This window comes from Emys orbicularis, chromosome 12 (assembly GCF_028017835.1).
Source record: "Emys orbicularis isolate rEmyOrb1 chromosome 12, rEmyOrb1.hap1, whole genome shotgun sequence".
Taxonomy (NCBI): domain Eukaryota; kingdom Metazoa; phylum Chordata; order Testudines; family Emydidae; genus Emys; species Emys orbicularis.
The window spans coordinates 47,800,614-47,822,265 of record NC_088694.1 but is presented as its reverse complement, the minus strand read 5'-3'; the positions used below and the strand labels follow the sequence as shown (position 1 = coordinate 47,822,265).

General features: G+C 55.3%; 1 protein-coding gene across 1 annotated transcript in view; it reads right to left on the bottom strand.

Annotated features, from left to right (window-relative positions):
• ADCY4 (adenylate cyclase 4) overlaps nucleotides 1–21,304 on the bottom strand; it is a 35,906-nt gene extending 14,602 nt beyond the window's left edge. Inside the window, exons 1-11 of the mRNA XM_065414401.1 lie at nucleotides 21,188–21,304; nucleotides 20,015–20,212; nucleotides 13,330–13,491; nucleotides 12,759–12,908; nucleotides 11,184–11,326; nucleotides 10,855–10,966; nucleotides 9,094–9,221; nucleotides 8,799–8,957; nucleotides 8,089–8,221; nucleotides 7,671–7,850; nucleotides 7,052–7,095 (exon numbers count right to left, since the gene is read on the bottom strand). Of these exons, the coding sequence (XP_065270473.1) occupies nucleotides 7,052–7,095; nucleotides 7,671–7,850; nucleotides 8,089–8,221; nucleotides 8,799–8,957; nucleotides 9,094–9,221; nucleotides 10,855–10,966; nucleotides 11,184–11,326; nucleotides 12,759–12,908; nucleotides 13,330–13,491; nucleotides 20,015–20,065 (1,262 nt within the window). The 5' untranslated portion in view covers nucleotides 20,066–20,212; nucleotides 21,188–21,304. The remainder of the gene's footprint in view (nucleotides 1–7,051; nucleotides 7,096–7,670; nucleotides 7,851–8,088; nucleotides 8,222–8,798; nucleotides 8,958–9,093; nucleotides 9,222–10,854; nucleotides 10,967–11,183; nucleotides 11,327–12,758; nucleotides 12,909–13,329; nucleotides 13,492–20,014; nucleotides 20,213–21,187) is intronic.
• Nucleotides 21,305–21,652: the final 348 nt, after the last annotated feature.

The window sequence follows — 21,652 nt, the reverse complement described above, 5'->3', positions numbered from 1 at the left end:
GATATCCTTCTCTGCACCCTGAGCTACCCCCCTCTCTGCACCCTGAGCTACCCCTGGCTCACAAACAGCCCCTAGATACCCCCTCCCTGCACCCTGAGCTACCCCCCATCTCACACACAGCCCCTAGATACCCTTCTCTGCACCCTGAGCTACCCCCCTCTCTGCACCCTGAGCTACCCCTGGCTCACAAACAGCCCCTAGATACCCCCTCCCTGCACCCTGAGCTACCCCCCTGCCCACACACAGCCCCGAAGTACCCACTCCCTGCACCCTGAGATACCCCCCTGCTCACGCACAGCCCCTAGATACCCCTCCCTGCACCCTGAGATACCCTCCTGCTCACACACAGCCCCTAGATACCCCTCTCTGCACCCTGAGCTACCCCCCGCTCACACACAGCCCCTAGATAGCCCTCCATGCACCCTGAGATACCCCCCTACCTGCACCCTGAGCTACCCCCCTCTCTTCACCCTGAGCTACCCCCTGCCCACACATAGCCCCGAACTACCCCCTCCCTGCACCCTGAGCTACCCGCCTGCCCCCACACAGCCCCTAGATACCCCTCCCTGCACCCTGAGCTACCCCCCTCCCTGCACCCTGAGATACCCCCCTGCCCCCACACAGCCCCTACATACTCCTCTCTGTACCCTGAGCTACCCCCTCTCTGCACCCTGAGCTAGCCCCCTGCCTGCACACAGCCCCTAGCTACTCCCTGCCTGCACCCTGAGCTACCCGTGTGACGTTATCTGATTAGAATATGACCATATAGATCATTGTTGCAACCACAATTCTATAGTTGCAGCAAATCTTGTACAAAGGTTGTTGCGTGAGGTGTCTATGAAAAGGTTATGATTTGCTGGTTACGATTATGCAATCTGTATGCGTGTGTCATTCTTGTATGTGAAGTTATAAGTATTGGACTATGCAACAGTTTTATGGGGATTATCTGTCCCATTCTTTGCAGTTCACCCTAATTGAGTGACCATAGCTAGCCCCCACTGGGGCCGCGTTCCCTCAGCTTCCGCTGCTGCTGGGCTTTGAAGCTGCTCCTCAGCTCCCAGCCCCCTTTGCTCCTGCAGCCCGTAAGAGCCGCCTGGGTGGGGGACCCGGCTCCCTGGCTGGCAGAGCCCTCGGGGAACAGGGACCGCAGGGCAGCCCTCCCGGCACACAGCCCCGAGGTACCGCCTCTCTGCACTCTGAGCTACTCCCCTGCCCACACACAGCCCCTAGATACCCCTCCCTGCACCCTCAGCTACCCCCCTGCCCATGCACAGCCCCTAGATACCCCTCCCTGCACCCTGAGCTACCCCCTGCCCACACGCAGTCCCTAGATACCCCTCTCTGCACCCTGAGCTACCCCCTCACACACACAGCCCCTAGATACCCCCTCCCTGCACCCTGAGCTACCCCCCTGCTCACACACAGCCCCTAGATACCCTTCTCTGCACCCTGAGCTACCCCCCTCTCTGCACCCTGAGCTACCCCTGGCTCACAAACAGCCCCTAGATACCCCCTCCCTGCACCCTGAGCTACCCCCCTGCCCACACACAGCCCCGAGGTACCCACTCCCTGCACCCTGAGATACCCCCCTGCTCACGCACAGCCCCTAGATACCCCTCCCTGCACCCTGAGCTACCCTCCTGCTCACACACAGCCCCTAGATACCCCTCTCTGCACCCTGAGCTACCCCCTGCTCACACACAGCCCCTAGATAGCCCTCCCTGCACCCTGAGCTACCCCCCTCTCTGCACCCTGAGCTACCCCCTGCCCACACACAGCCCCGAGCTATCTCCTCCCTGCACCCTGAGCTACCCCCTGCTCACACACAGCCCCTAGATACCCCCTCCCTGCACCCTGAGCTACCCCCTGCTCACACACAGCCTCTAGATACCCCTCTCTGCACCCTGAGCTACCCCCTGCTCACAAACAGCCCCTAGATACCCCCTCCCTGCACCCTGAGCTACCCCCCTGCCCATGCAAAGCCGCTAGATACCCCCTCCCTGCACCCTGAGCTACCCCCCTCTCTTCACCCTGAGCTACCCCTGGCTCACACACAGCCCCTAGATACCCCCTCCCTGCACCCTGAGCTACCCCCTGCCGATACACAGCCTCTAGATACCCCTCTCTGCACCCTGAGCTACCCCCCTCTCTTCACCCTGAGCTACCCCCTGCCCACACACAGCCCCGAACTACCCCCTCCCTGCACCCTGAGCTACCCCCCTGCCCATGCAAAGCCGCTAGATACCCCCTCCCTGCACCCTGAGCTACCCCCCTGCTCACACACAGCCCCTAGATACCCCCTCCCTGCACTCTGAGCTACCCCCTGCCGATACACAGCCTCTAGATACCCCTCTCTGCACCCTGAGCTACCCCCTGATCACAAACAGCCCCTAGATACCCCTCCCTGAATTCTGAGCTACCCACTGCTCACACACAGCCCCTAGATACCCCCTCAAGGCACGGTGAGCTACCCCCCTGCTCACAACAGCCCATAGATACCCCTCTCTCCACCCTGAGCTACCGTCCTGCTCACACACAGCCCCTAGATACACTTCTCTGCACCCTGGGCTACCTCCCTGCCAATAGACAGCCTCTAGATACCCCTCCCTGCACCCTGAGCTACCCCCCTGCCCACACACAGCCCCGAGCTACCCACTCCCTGCACCCTGAGATACCCCCCTGCCCACACACAGCCCCTAGATATCCCTCCATGCACCCTGAGCTACCCCCTGCTCACGCACAGCCCCTAGATACCCCCTCCGTGCACCCTGAACTACCCCCCTGCTCACACACAGCCTCTAGATACCCCTCTCTGCACCCTGAGCTATCCCCTGCTCACACACAGCCCCTAGATACCCCCTCCCTGCACCCTGAGCTAACCCCCTGCTCACACACAGCCTCTAGATACCGCTCTCTGCACCCTGAGATACCCCCCTGCTCACACACAGCCCCTAGATACCCCCTCTCTGCACCCTGAACTACCCGCTGCCCACACACAGCCCCGATCTATCTCCTCCCTGCAACCTGAGCTACCCCCTGCCGATACACAGCCTCTAGATACCCCTCTCTCCACCCTGAGCTCCCCCCTGCTCACAAACAGCCCCTGGATACCCCCTCCCTGCACCCTGAGCTAGCCCCCTGCTGCACACAGCCCCTAGCTACTCCCTGCCTGCACCCTGAGCTACCCCCTGCTCACACACAGCCCCTAGATACCCCTCCCTGCACCCTGAGATACCCCCCTGCCCCCACACAGCCCCTACATACTCCTCTCTGTACCCTGAGCTACCCCCTCTCTGCACCCTGAGCTAGCCCCCTGCCTGCACACAGCCCCTAGCTACTCCCTGCCTGCACCCTGAGCTACCCGTGTGACGTTATCTGATTAGAATATGACCATATAGATCATTGTTGCAACCACAATTCTATAGTTGCAGCAAATCTTGTACAAAGGTTGTTGCGTGAGGTGTCTATGAAAAGGTTATGATTTGCTGGTTACGATTATGCAATCTGTATGCGTGTGTCATTTTTGTATGTGAAGTTATAAGTATTGGACTATCCAACAGTTTTATGGGGATTATCTGCCCCATTCTTTGCAGTTCACCCTAATTGAGTGACCATAGCTAGCCCCCACTGGGGCCGCGTTCCCTCAGCTCCCGCTGCTGCTGGGCTTTGAAGCTGCTCCTCAACTCCCAGCCCCCTTTGCTCCTGCAGCCCGTAAGAGCCGCCTGGGTGGGGGACCCGGCTCCCTGGCTGGCAGAGCCCTCGGGGAACAGGGACCGCAGGGCACCCCTCCCGGCACACAGCCCCGAGGTACCGCCTCTCTGCACTCTGAGCTACTCCCCTGCCCACACACAGCCCCTAGATACCCCTCCCTGCACCCTCAGCTACCCCCCTGCCCATGCACAGCCCCTAGATACCCCTCTCTGCACCCTGAGCTACCCCCTGCCGATACACAGCCTCTAGATACCCCTCTCTGCACCCTGAGCTACCCCCTGCCGATACACAGCCTCTAGATACCCCTCCCTGCACCCTGAGCTACCCCCTACCCACACACAGCCCCGAGCTATCTCCTCCCTGCATCCTGAGCTACCCCCCTGCTCAGACACAGCCCCTAGATACCCCCTCCCTGCACCGTGAGCTACCCCCCTGCTCTCACACAGCCCCTAGATACCCTTCTCTGCACCCTGAGCTACCCCCCTCTCTTCACCCTGAGCTACCCCTGGCTCACAAACAGCCCCTAAATACCCCCTCTCTGCACCCTGAGCTACCCCCTCCCTGCACCCTGAGATACCCCCCTGCCCCCACACAGCCCCTTGATACTCCTCTCTGTACCCTGAGCTACCCCCTCTCTGCACCCTGAGCTACCCCCCTGCCTGCACCCTGAGCTACCCGTGTGACGTTATCTGATTAGAATATGACCATATAGATCATTGTTTCAACCACAATTCTATAGTTGCAGGAAATCTTGTACAAAGGTTGTTGCGTGAGGTGTCTATGAAAAGGTTATGATTTGCTGGTTACGATTATGCAATCTGTATGCGTGTGTCATTCTTGTATGTGAAGTTATAAGTATTGGACTATCCACCAGTTTTATGGGGATTATCTGCCCCATTCTTTGCAGTTCACCCTAATTGCGTGACCACAGCTAGCCCCCACTGGGACCGCGTTCCCTCAGCTCCCGCTGCTGCTGGGCTTTGAAGCTGCTCCTCAGCTCCCAGCCCCCTTTGCTCCTGCAGCCCGTAAGAGCTGCCTGGGTGGGGGACCCGGCTCCCTGGCTGGCAGAGCCCTCGGGGAACAGGGACCGCAGGGCAGCCCTCCCGGCACACAGCCCCGAGGTACCGCCTCTCTGCACTCTGAGCTACTCCCCTGCCCACACACAGCCCCTAGATACCCCTCCCTGCACCCTGAGCTACTACTTACATGGATATGCCATGTAAGATATCTGCAAAAATGTTATAATTTCGCAGATATGATCATCTTGTTTATATGTTTGTATCACCTTTGTACTATGAGTTATAGATCTGTATGTCTGTCTGTATTTCAAACTTGTACTATGCTTCTGGGTGACACCCCAGACAGTTTGGCATCAGCTCTGCCTAGCCTGCTTGATGGCCCATTAAGGACCATCAGCTACACAATTGACCGATTGAGAGAAGGCAGATACACCTTGTGACTCAGCAAGGCATTCAGGGACATGCCCATGGAGAGAACGCTAAGGCTTCTAAGCTTAAGGGAGCACTGGCCCCAGGGTAAAAGACTTTAAAAGCAGCTGCATCTTCTCCATTTTGTCTTCAATCCTGCTTCTGATCTCTGGAGGCCTTGCTACAAACTGAAGTTCTGAACAAAGAACTGAATGACCCATCCAAGCTGGGGACCTACTCCAGAGACTTGACTTAAGCCAGCAGTTTATTCCATCACTGCTACAAGCCTGAACCAAGAACTTTGCCAATACTGGATGTAACTGATTCCTTTAACCAATTGTAACTTTCACCTTCCTTCCTTCCTTCCTTTTTATGAATAAACCTTTAGATACTAAAGGATAGGCACCAGCGTGATTTTTGGGTAAGATCTAAGTTATATATTGACCTGGGTGTGTGGCTGGTCGTTTGGGATCAGAAGAAGCTATTATTTGCTGAGACTGGTTGTAAAGAACCACTCATCCCTGAATCCAGTGGTTGTGGTGATGATATAAGAACTGGAATGCCTGAGGAAACTGCCTTTATGTTTTCTTGTTAGCCAGTGTGGTGAACCAGGAGTTTACTTTTGTGGCTGGTTTGGTAAATCTTATAAACGAATAACCACCAGTTTTTGGTTCTGTTTGCCTATTTCTCAGCAGTTCGTCCTGAATTTGGCATCCTCAGTTGTGACCCACTAAGGCCCGGTTACACCCTAGCTCGCCGCTCCCTGCATCCTGAGCTACCCCCCCACCCGCACAGCCCCTAACTACCCCTTCCCTGCACCCTGAGCTACCCCCTGCTCACACAGCCACTAGCTACCCCCTCCCTGCACCCAGAGCTACCCCCCCACCCGCACAGCCCCTAACTACCCCCTCCCTGCACCCTGAGCTACTCCCCCACCCGCACAGCCCCTAACTACCCCCTCCCTGCACCCTGAGCTACCCCCCCCACCCACACAGCCCCTAACTACCCCCTCCCTGCACCCTGAGCTACCCCCCCCACCCACACAGCCCCTAACTACCCCCTCCCTGCACCCTGAGCTATTTTCAAAGTTTTTGAGCTAAGCCCCCCACCTTTCAGTTATAATTTCTGGTTGCACCCCCACCCCACCCCAGACAGGCTGGGTGGCCTGCTGAGGTGAGTCGGTGGGTGGAGGTGGCGCTCCCTTCCCAGACCCCGCCAGGTGGAGCTGGCTTGAGCCCCGCTGGTCCCTACCCCCCCTGCCCAAACAGAAGTCAAACTACACCTATGCCTGAGCCCCCCCACCCCAGAGTCCCCCCTCCCCCACTGGGCCCTGAAGTTTTTATAACATGTGGGGGGCTCAGAATGTTGAGAACCGCTGCTGTAGGGGACAGTGACCCCAGGAGGCAGTAGTGGGGTGCGCCCCAATATGACCATAGGGGACCAGTGCCAGGGAACCCCCAAATGCAGCCCACTACTCCAAAATCACCTCCCACACTGACCCCCTAAAAATCCCCACTGTGCCCCCAGCCTCAACCCCTTAATATCTCCCCCACACTGCCGCAATTCGCCAGCTTCCCCCAGCCTGACCCCCCAAAAATCACCCCACACTGACTCCCAATTCCTCATTTCCCCACAGCCTGACCCCCAAAGTGACCCCCCCACTGACCCTCCAAACCCCACTGAACCCAACACCCTCAACCCCCCCACAGCCACCCCCATTTCTACCCCTTGGAACCAAGACCCCCAAATCCACCAAGGCGGGGGAAGAAGAATGAGCATCACAATTTGGGGTTCGCTGATTCATAGGGGGAGGGGTCTATGGGCCAAGCAAGGATCCCATCCCTCATTGCCTCCCCCCAAAGATATTCATGCCCCCCTGACATTGTAAGGGACAGGGAAGGGATACACCTCACCGCTCCATGGTCTTTGACTGGTTCAGGGACCCCAGAGAGCTATCCTGTGGAGAGAAAAGGGAAGGGTGGCTCAGATTTATGGGGTGTTGTGCTGCCCCGATTGGGGGACTCAGGGAAAGACAGCTCCCACTTGTGGGTGGCTGCGCTACCCCTTTAAAGCATGGCATGTGTCAGTCTGTGCTGCTGCCCCCTAGTGATGTGTGAAGGAACTGAGAACTGGGGCTCGGTTGATTAAATAGTGTGGGGGGAGGGCTCGACAGGGGGCGCCGTGCTGCAGGGAGTGCGGGGGGTGAGGGCTCAGCAGGGGGCGCCGTGCTGCGGGGAGTGGGGGGGGAGGCTCGGCGGGTGCGCCGTGCTGCAGGGAGTGCGGGGGGGGGGGGGGAGGGCTCGGCAGGGGGCGCCGTGCTGCGGGGAGTGGGCGGGGAGGCTCGGCGGGTGCGCCGTGCTGCAGGGAGTGGCACCGAGGGGCTCGCCGGGGGGTGCCGTGCCACAGAGAGTAGGGCTGGGGTGTGGAGGGGGCTCGGCACGGGGGCGCCGTGCTGCAGGGAGTAGGGCTGGGGTCTGGAAGGGGCTCGGCAGGGCTCACTCCATGTCAAACGTCTCCCCCTGCTGGACACACCGAATGGTTGTTCCTGGTGAATCCTGGCTGATCAGCTGGGATGGTATCGAGGTGCTTGAGGTTGGCAAAGGGCTTGGCGGCCCCCCAGGACTCCAGGTAGCGGGTCATACGGACCGACGCCCTCATCTTCGGGCCTTCCCCGGGCACCGGGGACAGGGTGTCGCAGCTTTCCGCTCCCGCCTGGTGCCATGGAGAACAACAAAACAGCCAGAGAGAGAGAGACACTCACCCCCTATCCCATTCCCTGCCCCCCTGAGCCAGTCCGTCCCCCATCCTAGGGGCTGGATGGGAACCAGCGCCCCCTAGAGGAGAAAGGCCCCTATCCCATTTCCCACCCCGCACCCCCACCATTAACCCTTTGTGCGCTGAATCTTTGCATCAGCACCAGTTAAGTGTCCTGTTGGCACCATAAACTCACCCAGGGGTCAATGACCAGGAACGTCTTTACTTTGTTCTCCTTCAGGAAGGGGTCACGCTGCCAGCGACAGGTTTCCTCCACAGCATAGACCCCTCCCAGGTGAGACAAGGTGGCCTCTGTTATATGCACCCTCCTGTGGAAGAGAGGGCATGCAATTCCTCTGTGCACCAGTAGGGGGCAGCCCGCCACACAAATGTTCAATTCCTCTATGCACCAGTAGGGGGCAGCCCTCCACACACACATATGCAGGCTGTGATGTTCCAAGCTGATGCCCCGTTTCTCCTGGAGAGGCTTTGAAAATTCCAGGCATAATTCCTTCTTTTCCCTGCAGGGGGCAGCACCCCCCTCAGAGACACAGGATAGTCCTTCCATCTCCAAGAGAGGGCAGCAGCACAAAGGCATATAATTCCCCCACATGCCACTTGAGGGCAGTGCCACATGGATATGCAGTTCCTCCATGAACCATTAGGTGACAGCACAACATAACACAACACACTACATGGACTTTCTCCATTCCTCATAAGGGGGCAGCACAACACAACATACACAGATATGCAGTTCCTCCATTCACCATCAGGGGATTAAACACACACACAAATACACGCACATACTATATGGAGTACCTCCATGCACCATCCGGTGGTGGCCCAACACACACAAACACCCATGAATCATGCACCATTGGGGGCACCCCCACGCCCTTCTCTCACCCTGGCACTCCTCCAGCCTCCATGTGGTTAGCCAGCGTCACATCGTGGGACCAGACATCGTACTGCCACTTCTGGAGCCCTATGACCCCGCACAGCACGTTCCCCGAGTGCACCCCAACCCGCATGTTGATGTCCACACCGGTGGCATCCCGTAGCTTCCTGGGGGAGGACAAGAGGTGGGGGACGCAGCCCATTAGAGCAGGCTCTGAAGCCCGTCATGGCAACCCAAGGCTGGGCCACCTGCGTCAAGTACTCCCAGAGGTGTGGGTCTCTCTTGGCAGCCATCCGCACTCACTTGATAGCCCGGCACATGTCCAATCCCATCTTGACACAGTTGCGTGCGTGGTTGGGGAGCGAGACTGGCAGGCCCGAGACGCAGTAGTAGCAGTCACCCAAGATCTTGATGCGCATGCACTCATTGTCCTAGAGAGAGAGAGGGAAGAGAGGGTCCGTCCTTCGTGACAAGGCCATTCTGGTCCTCTCCTCCCATATTCAGAGTTTAAGGCGAGAAGCGACCATAGGATAACCCAGTCTGACCTCCTGTATACCCAGGGATCTTCACCCAGTTCCCCCTGTAGTGACCCAGTCACTTGGGTTTGGCCAAAACAGTGGCCTCCAGCCTGGATCTGAAGCCTTTAAGAGATGGGGAAGCCCCTCACCACCTCCCTTGGGAGTTTGTTCCATTGGTTAATCACCTCCTTATTTCCAATTTGAATTTCTCCATCTTTAACTTCCAGTCATGGGTTCTTGTTCCTTCTCTGGTAGATGAAACAGGGTTTTAGTGCCCAGCATTTTCTCCCCAGGGAGGTCCTTGCACATCTCAGTCTTCTTGTTGACAAGCTCAACAGAACGAGCTCTTTAAGTCTCAGGCATTTTCTCCAGCCCCCAAATTATTTTTGTGGCTCTTCTCTACCCCTGCTCCAAGCTCCCAATGTCCTTTGTAAGAGGCGGCACCAGAACTGGATGCGGTGTCCCAGTGGCGCTCTCCCCAGTGAGGTAAAAATCACCTCCATTCCCCCGCTCGCCGCTCTGCTGCTCTACGTCCAAGGATCGTGTTCGCTTGTTTTGCCCCAGCATTGCATTGCGAGCTCGTGTTGAGTTGCTGGTCTGCTCGGTCAGCGCTCACGAGAGAGAGATAAACACCAGGTGAGGGAGAGGTGTTATTGACATTCAGGACCAAAGCTGGCATGAGAACAAATGGATCTAAACTGTCCATCAGCAAAGTTAGGCTTGAAATTAGATGAAGGTTTCTCACCATCAGAGGAGTGAAATTCTGGAACAGCCTCCCAAGGGGAGAAGTGGGGGCGGAAAAAACCTAACTGGCTTAAAGACTGAGCTGGATAAGTTTCTGGAGGGGATGGTGTCACGGACTCACAGATGGTCTGATGAGGTTGCGTCCGATGGCATACGGCCTCATCCATGTCAGCTACTGGCAATATCTCCAATGTCCAGAGATGGGGAGGGCTCTGAGCCACTACAGAGATGTGCAGGAGGTCAGACTAGATGATCACAATGGTCCCTTCAGGTCTATGAGTCTATGACAGTGATATGAAATCTCTCCCTCCTGCGACCTCTGGCCGATCCTTGGAGATCTGGGCTTCGGGCAGGGGAGAGGGGGTCCCCTGGAAGCCCCCAGGAGAAAGTAGGAGGTCTTTGGGCTGGAGGGGGCATGGGATCCCTAAGGGGTCTCAGTCTGAGACAGTGGGTCTCTGGAAGGCAGGGGTCCTCATCTCCCCCTGGGGGGAGGGAGCGGAGGGGTTCCCATGCGGGTACAAGGGCACCCTGTGGAATGAAAGGGGGTAGGGATGGCACAGAAGGGGGCTGATCTCTGGGACGGTGTAGGAGGTGGATCCCTGTGGAGTTTGAGGGGTGTCTCTGGAGGTACTGGGGGTGGGGGTCCCACAGGATGCAGGAGGGGGTCCCCAGTGGGGTGGAGGTGTCCCAGGGAGGTGCTGGGGGCAGGGGCCTCCTGATGAGGGGTGCAGAGGTGTAAGGAGCTTCTGGGAGGCTGGAGGGGGGTTTTGGGGGGAGGGGAGGGGAGATCCGGCTGTCTTACCTTGGCAATCTGGTCAAACTTGCCGAAAAGCTCATTGAGCATCAGGACCAGCTCTTTCGGGGAGCACTCGCTGGCCAGCCTTGTGAACCCCACGATGTCGGCGTACAGGATGCTGGGGGGGGGGTTAGGAAGGGGGGAGACAGCATCAGGGTCCTGGGCGCAGGGGTGAGAGTCGGGGAGACACCCCCTAACCCTGCTCCACCGCCCTGGCAGCCCTCAGCAAATAGGGTGCTTATAAAAGGGGATCATGGGTTCACAACACTCACCCCCCCACCCCCCCACGCCCTGCTGCCCCCTCACGGCGTGGGGTGGAGATGGGGGTTCGGTACCTGACGTTCTTGTGGTGCTTGACGTAAAGGTTGTGGAAATTGTTTGGACTTTCCTGATGCCCCCCATCCCGCAGCCGCTCGATGATCTCGGCCTTCATCTCCATGGCAATGTACGCGGGCAGGATGGAGAGAAGGAGGTGCTCCTGGGGGGGAGGGAGGGTGTAGAGAGTGAGTGAGAGGCATCAGGGGTGGGTGGAGATGGATGGATGGATGGGTGTTTATGGGGATGGATGGATGGATGGATGGATGGATGGATGGATGGATGGATGGATGGATGGATGGATGGGTGTTTATGGGGATGGATGGATGGATGGACGGATGGGTGTTTAGGGGATGGATGGATGGATGGATGGACGGACGGTCAGTGGGTGTTTATGGGGATGGATAGATGGATGGATGGATGGATGGATGGGTGTTTATGGGGATGGGGTTGGATGGATGGATGGGTGTGTATATGGATGGATGGATGGATGGATGAAAGGGAAAGAAAGGTATGGGTGGGTGGACGAATGGGCATGGGGATGGGAAGGGATGGATGGGAGCGTGGGTGAGTGGATATGGGGAGGGACGGCGGGAGGGATGTGTATGGGCTGGACAAGGGAGGGAGGGGTATGTATGAAGATTAGATAGACAGATGGGTATGGGTATGGATGGACAGAAGGAAAGCTATGGGTGGGTGGGTCCATGGATGGGGGTGGGGAGGAAGGGCAGTATATGGACGCTGGAAGTATGGATGCACAGATCTGACTCTGAGAAGGATTTAGGGGTTGTGGTGGATAGTCAAAAGAGCTAATGCAATCCTGGAATGCATAAACAGGGGAATCTCGAGTAGGAGTAGAGAGGTTATTTTACCTCGGGATTTGGCCCTGGTGCAACCGTTACTGGGATCCTGTGTCCAGTTCTGATGCCCACCATTCAAGAAGGATGGTGATAAGTCAGAGAGGCCTCAGAGAAGAGCCACAAGAATGATTCAAAGGTTGGAAAACCTGCCGTTGAGTGATAGACTCAAGGAGCTCAATCTATTGAGTTTAACAAAGAGAAGGTTCAGGGGTGACACAGTTACAGTCTATCAGTACCTACATGGGGAACAAACACTTAATAACGGGCTCTTCAGACTAGCAGTCAAAGGTCTAACATGATCCAATGTCTGGATGTTGAAGCTAGATAAATTCAGACTGGAAATAAGGCGTAGATTTTAAAAGGTAAGAGTAATTAACCACTGGAACAACTGACCAAGGGGCAAGGGGGACTTCCATCAGTGACCATTTTTAGATCGAGATGGGATGTTTTTTCTATATGATCTGCTCTAGGAATTATTTTGGGGTAGGTCTCTGGCCTGTGTTGAACAGAAGTTCAAACAAGATGGTCACAATGGTCCCTTCTGGCCTTGCAAGGTATGAATCTACGACTCTGGAGATGGGATGGATGAAGAAGGGGAGAGATGGAAGGGCTGTGTCTGGCATATCGGTGGATGGATAGATGGAGGGATTATGTGGAAATCAGATGGATGGAAGGACAGAGTGGGTATGCGAAGGTGAGACAAAGGGACAAATATCCAGGTGTCCCCCTCCTCACCTGGTGCCGTTTCTCAGACTCCAGCTTGACTCGGGACTGGATGAGTTTGAAGGTCTCCTGGAAGGTCTCCTGCAAAGCCACCTCCATCAGGTGCTTGTGATAGGCTCCCACCAGGTTGCCACAGATGAAGATCACCGTGTTGGCCAGCAGCTGTGGGGGGCGGGGGGTAGAGAGGAGGATGAGATGGGGCTCTGAGGGGGGCATGAAAAGGGAGATGGCATTGGGGAATCTATGGGGCAACTGGGGGTGGATGGATGGGAGAGGCGATGGATGAGTGGATGAGGGTGGGGGGGCAGCCTCTACAGGACAATTTGTGGGGATAGGGGATGGGACGCAGCTAGGGAAAGGGGTCATTATGGGGAGACAGGGAAGCTAGAAGGAGGGGGTCGGGAGACAAGGGGGTTTCTGGGAAATGCGGGACATCAATAGGACACGGGCTGGGTAGGAACAGGGCTAAGGGTCAGCAAGGGGCAGTGAAGAATCAAGGCAAGAGGGCAGCAGGGCAGAGAGGGAAGGTGTTGCTGTGGGGGAACAAAGGACCCCAGGGGGGCAGCAGGTAGGGGGGTCTCACCTGCACAGCTAGCTCAGCCCGTGACCCCCGCCCAGCTGACAGGTAGACGCCCAAAACAATGATGTGGGAGAGGGAGGAGGCAAGGCCAGCGACCACGGCATCCCGCATGCACACGGGCAGCATGGTATACACGGTAAAGATGATGAAGAGGAAGAATGAGACCTAGAAGGGGAGTCAGGCCAGGCACGTCTCAGCATGGAGCATTATTTCCATATAACAGCCCCTTCCCCACCCTCTGCTGCCCCTAGTGCCCATTATACAGTATAGCCGCTCCTTCCCCACCCCTTCCCTCTGCTGCCCCTAGTGCCCATTATACAGTATAGCCGCTCCTTCCCCACCCCTTCCCTCTGCTGCCCCTAGTGCGCATCATACAGTATAGCCGCTCCTTCCCCACCCCTTCCCTCTGCTGCCCCTAGTGCCCATTATACAGTATAGCTGCCCCTTCCCCACCCTGTATTGCCCCTAGTGCCCATTATACAGTATAGCCACCCCTTCCCCACCCCTTCCCTCTGCTGCCCCTAGTGCCATTATACAGTATAATGTTATACAGCTTTTTACAGATTCAGACTAACACGGCTACCCCTCTGATACTTGACACCATGCAAGGCACTGCATTTAGCCGTATGGAATGGAAATCTATCAACCTCATGAAGAAACTTGCACAAATACAGACAGATATCATCTTCCTTTCCAAATGCAAACGGATGGACATCATACCAAATGGACTGAAGGTGAAAAATCCATTGCTATCTACATACTGCACAGACCACAGTGAGAGATTATGCCATACACTATCAAAGAAACTGAGGAACCACCTGATCAGCATCCTATACAGCAAACAGATAAACATCAAGAAAGAGCTCTCCAACCTGGAGACTTTCATAAATAACCAACCCTCCACACAAATGGACTTTACTAAAATAAGACAGGAGATCTACATTACACACTTCACCTCTCTACAAAGGAAAAAGGACCGTAAGCTGTCTAAAATCCTACCTGGCACATGGGGCCACAACAGGGGTACCCCTAACTCACCCAGCAATATCGTCAATTTATCCAGCTACACACTCAACCCAGCAGAGGAGTCTGTCCTATCTCGGGGACTCTCTTTCTGCCCCAGCACCCCCACGAACATGATACAGTTCTGCGGTGATCTGGAAGCCTACTTTCGCCGCCTCCGACTCAGAGAATACTTTCAAGATAACACTGAACAGCGCACTGATACACAGATACCCTCCCACCAACAACACAGGAAGAAGAACTCCACATGGACTCCTCCTGAGGGTCGAAATGACAGTCTGGACCTATACATAGAATGCTTCCGCCGACGTGCACAGGCAGAAATTGTGGAAAAACAACATCGCTTGCCTCATAACCTAAGTCGTGCAGAACGCAATGCCATCCACAGCCTCAGAAACCACCCTGACATTATCATCAAAGAGGCTGATAAAGGAGGTGCTGTTGTCATCATGAACAGGTCTGACTACCAGAAGGAGGCCGCCAGACAACTCTCCAATACCAAATTCTACAGGCCACTTTCCTCAGATCCCACTGAGGAATACACTAAGAAACTGCACCATCTACTCAGGACACTCCCTACACTAACACAGGAACAAATCAACATACCCTTAGAGCCCCGACCGGGGTTATTCTATCTACTACCCAAGATCCACAAACCTGGAAATCCTGGACGCCCCATCATCTCGGGCCTTGGCACTCTCACTGAAGGACTGTCTGGATATGTGGACTCCCTACTCAGACCCTACGCCACCAGCACTCCCAGCTATCTCCGTGACACCACAGATTTCCTGAGAAAACTACAATGCATTGGTGACCTCCCAGAAAACACCATCCTAGCCACCATGGATGTAGAGGCTCTCTACACAAACATCCCACACACAGATGGAATACAAGCTGTCAGGAACAGTATCCCTGATGATGACACAGCACAACTTATTGCCGAGCTCTGCGACTTTATCCTCACGCACAATTATTTCAAATTTGGTGACAATATATACCTCCAGACCAGTGGCACCGCTATGGGCACCCGCATGGCCCCACAATATGCCAACATCTTTATGGCTGACCTGGAACAACGCTTCCTCAGCTCTCGTCCACTCACGCCCCTTCTCTACCTACGCTACATTGATGACATCTTCATCATCTGGACCCATGGGAAGGAGACCCTGGAAGAATTCCACCATGATTTCAACAGCTTCCACCCCACCATCAACCTCAGCCTGGACCAATCTACACGGGAGGTCCACTTCCTGGACACCACAGTACAAATAAGCAATGGCCACGTTAACACCACCCTATACCGAAAACCCACCGACCGCTATGCCTACCTTCATGCCTCCAGCTTCCACCCCGGACACACCACACGATCCATCGTTTACAGCCAAGCACTGAGGTACAACCGCATCTGCTCCAACCCCTCAGACAGAGACCAACACCTACAAGATCTTCACCAAGCATTCTCAAAACTACGATACCCACACAATGAAATAAAGGAACAAATCAACAGAGCCAGACGTGTACCCAGAAGCCTCCTGCTACAAGACAGGCCCAAAAAAGAAACCAACAGAACTCCACTGGCCATCACCTACAGCCCTCAGCTTAAACCTCTCCAACGCATCATCAGTGATCTACAACCCATCCTGGACAATGACCCCTCACTTTCACAGACCTTGGGAGGCAGGCCTGTCCTCGCCCACAGACAACCTGCCAACCTTAAGCATATTCTCACCAGCAACCACGCACCGCACCATAACAACTCTAACTCAGGAACCAACCCATGCAACAAACCTCGATGCCAACTCTGCCCACATATCTACACCAGCAGCACTATCACAGGACCTAACCAGATCAGCTACAACATCACCGGCTCATTCACCTGCACGTCCACCAATGTTATATATGCCATCATGTGCCAGCAATGCCCCTCTGCTATGTACATTGGCCAAACTGGACAGTCACTACGCAAGAGGATAAATGGACACAAGTCAGATATCAGGAATGGCAATATACAAAAACCTGTAGGAGAACACTTTAACCTCCCTGGCCACACAATAGCAGATGTTAAGGTAGCCATCTTACAGCAAAAAAACTTCAGGACCAGACTCCAAAGAGAAACTGCTGAGCTCCAGTTCATTTGCAAATTTGACACCATCAGATCAGGATTAAACAAAGACTGTGAATGGCTATCCAACTACAGAAGCAGTTTCTCCTCCCTTGGTGTTCACACCTCTACTGCTAGCAGAGCACCTCACCCTCCCTGATTGAACTAACCTCGTTATCTCCACACTGATTTATACCTGCCTCTGGAGATTTCCATTACTTGCATCTGAAGAAGTGAGGTTCTTACCCACGAAAGCTTATGCTCCCAATACTTCTGTTAGTCTTAAAGGTGCCACAGGACCCTCTGTTGCTTTTTACAGATTCAGACTAACACGGCTACCCCTCTGATACTTGACACCATGCAAGGCACTGCATTTAGCCGTATGGAATGGAAATCTATCAACCTCATGAAGAAACTTGCACAAATACAGACAGATATCATCTTCCTTTCCAAATGCAAACGGATGGACATCATACCAAATGGACTGAAGGTGAAAAATCCATTGCTATCTACATACTGCACAGACCACAGTGAGAGATTATGCCATACACTATCAAAGAAACTGAGGAACCACCTGATCAGCATCCTATACAGCAAACAGATAAACATCAAGAAAGAGCTCTCCAACCTGGAGACTTTCATAAATAACCAACCCTCCACACAAATGGACTTTACTAAAATAAGACAGGAGATCTACATTACACACTTCACCTCTCTACAAAGGAAAAAGGACCGTAAGCTGTCTAAAATCCTACCTGGCACATGGGGCCACAACAGGGGTACCCCTAACTCACCCAGCAATATCGTCAATTTATCCAGCTACACACTCAACCCAGCAGAGGAGTCTGTCCTATCTCGGGGACTCTCTTTCTGCCCCAGCACCCCCACGAACATGATACAGTTCTGCGGTGATCTGGAAGCCTACTTTCGCCGCCTCCGACTCAGAGAATACTTTCAAGATAACACTGAACAGCGCACTGATACACAGATACCCTCCCACCAACAACACAGGAAGAAGAACTCCACATGGACTCCTCCTGAGGGTCGAAATGACAGTCTGGACCTATACATAGAATGCTTCCGCCGACGTGCACAGGCAGAAATTGTGGAAAAACAACATCGCTTGCCTCATAACCTAAGTCGTGCAGAACGCAATGCCATCCACAGCCTCAGAAACCACCCTGACATTATCATCAAAGAGGCTGATAAAGGAGGTGCTGTTGTCATCATGAACAGGTCTGACTACCAGAAGGAGGCCGCCAGACAACTCTCCAATACCAAATTCTACAGGCCACTTTCCTCAGATCCCACTGAGGAATACACTAAGAAACTGCACCATCTACTCAGGACACTCCCTACACTAACACAGGAACAAATCAACATACCCTTAGAGCCCCGACCGGGGTTATTCTATCTACTACCCAAGATCCACAAACCTGGAAATCCTGGACGCCCCATCATCTCGGGCCTTGGCACTCTCACTGAAGGACTGTCTGGATATGTGGACTCCCTACTCAGACCCTACGCCACCAGCACTCCCAGCTATCTCCGTGACACCACAGATTTCCTGAGAAAACTACAATGCATTGGTGACCTCCCAGAAAACACCATCCTAGCCACCATGGATGTAGAGGCTCTCTACACAAACATCCCACACACAGATGGAATACAAGCTGTCAGGAACAGTATCCCTGATGATGACACAGCACAACTTATTGCCGAGCTCTGCGACTTTATCCTCACGCACAATTATTTCAAATTTGGTGACAATATATACCTCCAGACCAGTGGCACCGCTATGGGCACCCGCATGGCCCCACAATATGCCAACATCTTTATGGCTGACCTGGAACAACGCTTCCTCAGCTCTCGTCCACTCACGCCCCTTCTCTACCTACGCTACATTGATGACATCTTCATCATCTGGACCCATGGGAAGGAGACCCTGGAAGAATTCCACCATGATTTCAACAGCTTCCACCCCACCATCAACCTCAGCCTGGACCAATCTACACGGGAGGTCCACTTCCTGGACACCACAGTACAAATAAGCAATGGCCACGTTAACACCACCCTATACCGAAAACCCACCGACCGCTATGCCTACCTTCATGCCTCCAGCTTCCACCCCGGACACACCACACGATCCATCGTTTACAGCCAAGCACTGAGGTACAACCGCATCTGCTCCAACCCCTCAGACAGAGACCAACACCTACAAGATCTTCACCAAGCATTCTCAAAACTACGATACCCACACAATGAAATAAAGGAACAAATCAACAGAGCCAGACGTGTACCCAGAAGCCTCCTGCTACAAGACAGGCCCAAAAAAGAAACCAACAGAACTCCACTGGCCATCACCTACAGCCCTCAGCTTAAACCTCTCCAACGCATCATCAGTGATCTACAACCCATCCTGGACAATGACCCCTCACTTTCACAGACCTTGGGAGGCAGGCCTGTCCTCGCCCACAGACAACCTGCCAACCTTAAGCATATTCTCACCAGCAACCACGCACCGCACCATAACAACTCTAACTCAGGAACCAACCCATGCAACAAACCTCGATGCCAACTCTGCCCACATATCTACACCAGCAGCACTATCACAGGACCTAACCAGATCAGCTACAACATCACCGGCTCATTCACCTGCACGTCCACCAATGTTATATATGCCATCATGTGCCAGCAATGCCCCTCTGCTATGTACATTGGCCAAACTGGACAGTCACTACGCAAGAGGATAAATGGACACAAGTCAGATATCAGGAATGGCAATATACAAAAACCTGTAGGAGAACACTTTAACCTCCCTGGCCACACAATAGCAGATGTTAAGGTAGCCATCTTACAGCAAAAAAACTTCAGGACCAGACTCCAAAGAGAAACTGCTGAGCTCCAGTTCATTTGCAAATTTGACACCATCAGATCAGGATTAAACAAAGACTGTGAATGGCTATCCAACTACAGAAGCAGTTTCTCCTCCCTTGGTGTTCACACCTCTACTGCTAGCAGAGCACCTCACCCTCCCTGATTGAACTAACCTCGTTATCTCCACACTGATTTATACCTGCCTCTGGAGATTTCCATTACTTGCATCTGAAGAAGTGAGGTTCTTACCCACGAAAGCTTATGCTCCCAATACTTCTGTTAGTCTTAAAGGTGCCACAGGACCCTCTGTTGCTTTTTACATTATACAGTATAGCCGCCCCTTCCCCACCCCTTCCCTCTGCTGCCCCTAGTGCCCATTATACAGTATAGCTGCCCCTTCCCCACCCCCACCCTCTGCTGCCCCCTAGTGCCCATTATACAGTATAGCTGCCCCTTCCCCACCCCACCCTCTACTGCCCCTAGTGCCCATTATACAGTATAGCCGCCCCTTCCCCACCCCCACCCTCTGCTGCCCCCTAGTGCCCATTATACAGTATAGCTGCCCCTTCCCCACCCCACCCTCTACTGCCCCTAGTGCCCATTATGCAGTATAGCTGCCCCTTCCCCACCCCACCCTCTGCTGCCCCCTAGTGCCCATTATACAGTACAGCCGCCCCTAGGTCTCACCTGGTCCCAGGCACTGACCACTCCGCTGGTGAATACAAAGATGTAGCCCATGGCTAGGAGACAAGCCCAGATGATGGCCGAGAAGACCCTTGTGCATTCCTGGAAGATGCTCTCGATGCAGACCAGGATGAGGATGAGGGAGAAAACAGCCAGGGCCACGAATAAGGTGATGAGGAAGCTCAGGTTGGAGGAGAATTCCTGGTGATCAAAAACATGGCGGAGTGAAATTCCAATCACCGCAACGCCCCTTTGAGGCACCGAGCCGCAGGGTGTGTAGCTGCAGTCTTTGGCCACTGGGGAGCAGCTAAAGATCTCTGGGGGCTGGCCAGGTTTAACCAGCCTGACCAGGTCATCTGGCTCCGTCTCCGTGAATCCCCCTCATCCTCTGCCTCCCCCGGCCTCCACAAGCTCAGAGGATGGACTGGGGTGGGAGGTGTGGTTGGGGGTCAATGGATGGGGGAGTGGGGTGGGAGGTGTGGTTGGGGGTCAGGGGATGGGGAAAAGAGGTGTGGAAGGGATGGGGATTGTGGAGGATGGCTCAGAGGTCTGGGGACAGCAGGGGGACGGGTCATGGGCTGGGACAGTGTTGCGATGGGTTGGGGGTTAGGGACAGCGGGGGGATGGGGAGGAGGGGTCTGGGGCCAAGGGACCACCAGGGCTTAGATTGGAGAAAGGGTTGGTGGGAGGGGGCTGAGTGGGGGAGCAGGGAGGACATGGTGGGGCAGTGGGGGAAAGAGGGTAGAGGGGAGGGGGTTCTGGGGAGGGGGCAGTGGGAATGAAAGCGGAGGGGGCAGGAGCAACATATCCCAGAGGGGCAGCAAAAGGGAGGGGGTCATGAATGGGGCCTGGTAGCTGTCATAAGACCCCTGGCAGTAGATTCCACTATGGGTCACTAGGGGGCAGTGCCCCATCCTTTCCCAGTGCCCCTCTTCCTGCTCCCTCTCCCACAGAGCCTCCCCACATGTCAGCCCCCCAGCACCCACTGGGCCCGTCCTCTCCCAGTGCCCTCCACACACACCAGCCCCCCAGCTCTCCAGGCCCCTCCCCACATGCCAGCCCCCCAGCACCTCCCCGGGCCGCTCCTCTCCCAGTGCCCTCCACACACACCAGCCCCGCAGCTCTCCAGGCCCCTCCCCACATGCCAGCCCCCCAGCACCTCCCCGGGCCACTCACCCTCCCGCTGGCCAGGTGGATGGTGAGGAGGGCCAGGCAGGCGCCCAGCACGATGAGCAGCAGCAGCAGCAGCAGCGGGTACAGCTGGCTCAGGCTGTAGTAGGTCTCGTAGAACAGGTCTTCCCGCTGGGCCGGGGGGCGCCGGCGACAGCCCATCCTGTCCCGGGGAGACCCCCCTTCCCCAGCCCCCGGGCACCCCCCCAGACACCCCTCTGGGATACCCCACCCTCACCGCTGCTCGGGGACCCCCCTTCACATCCCCCTAGGGATCACCCCTTAACTGGCCCTTCCCTCCCTGTTGGGTTCCCTCACCCCCTTTCCCTCCCTCGGGGATCCCCTTTGGGGTCCCCCCTCTTCACCCCTTCCCCGGCTCCCCCGCCCGTGCGTGAAAGGGTTAACTGGCTTCCCTCCCTCTATCCAGGGGGCCAATGTCACCCTTTAGGGACTACGCTCAGAAAGTCCTGA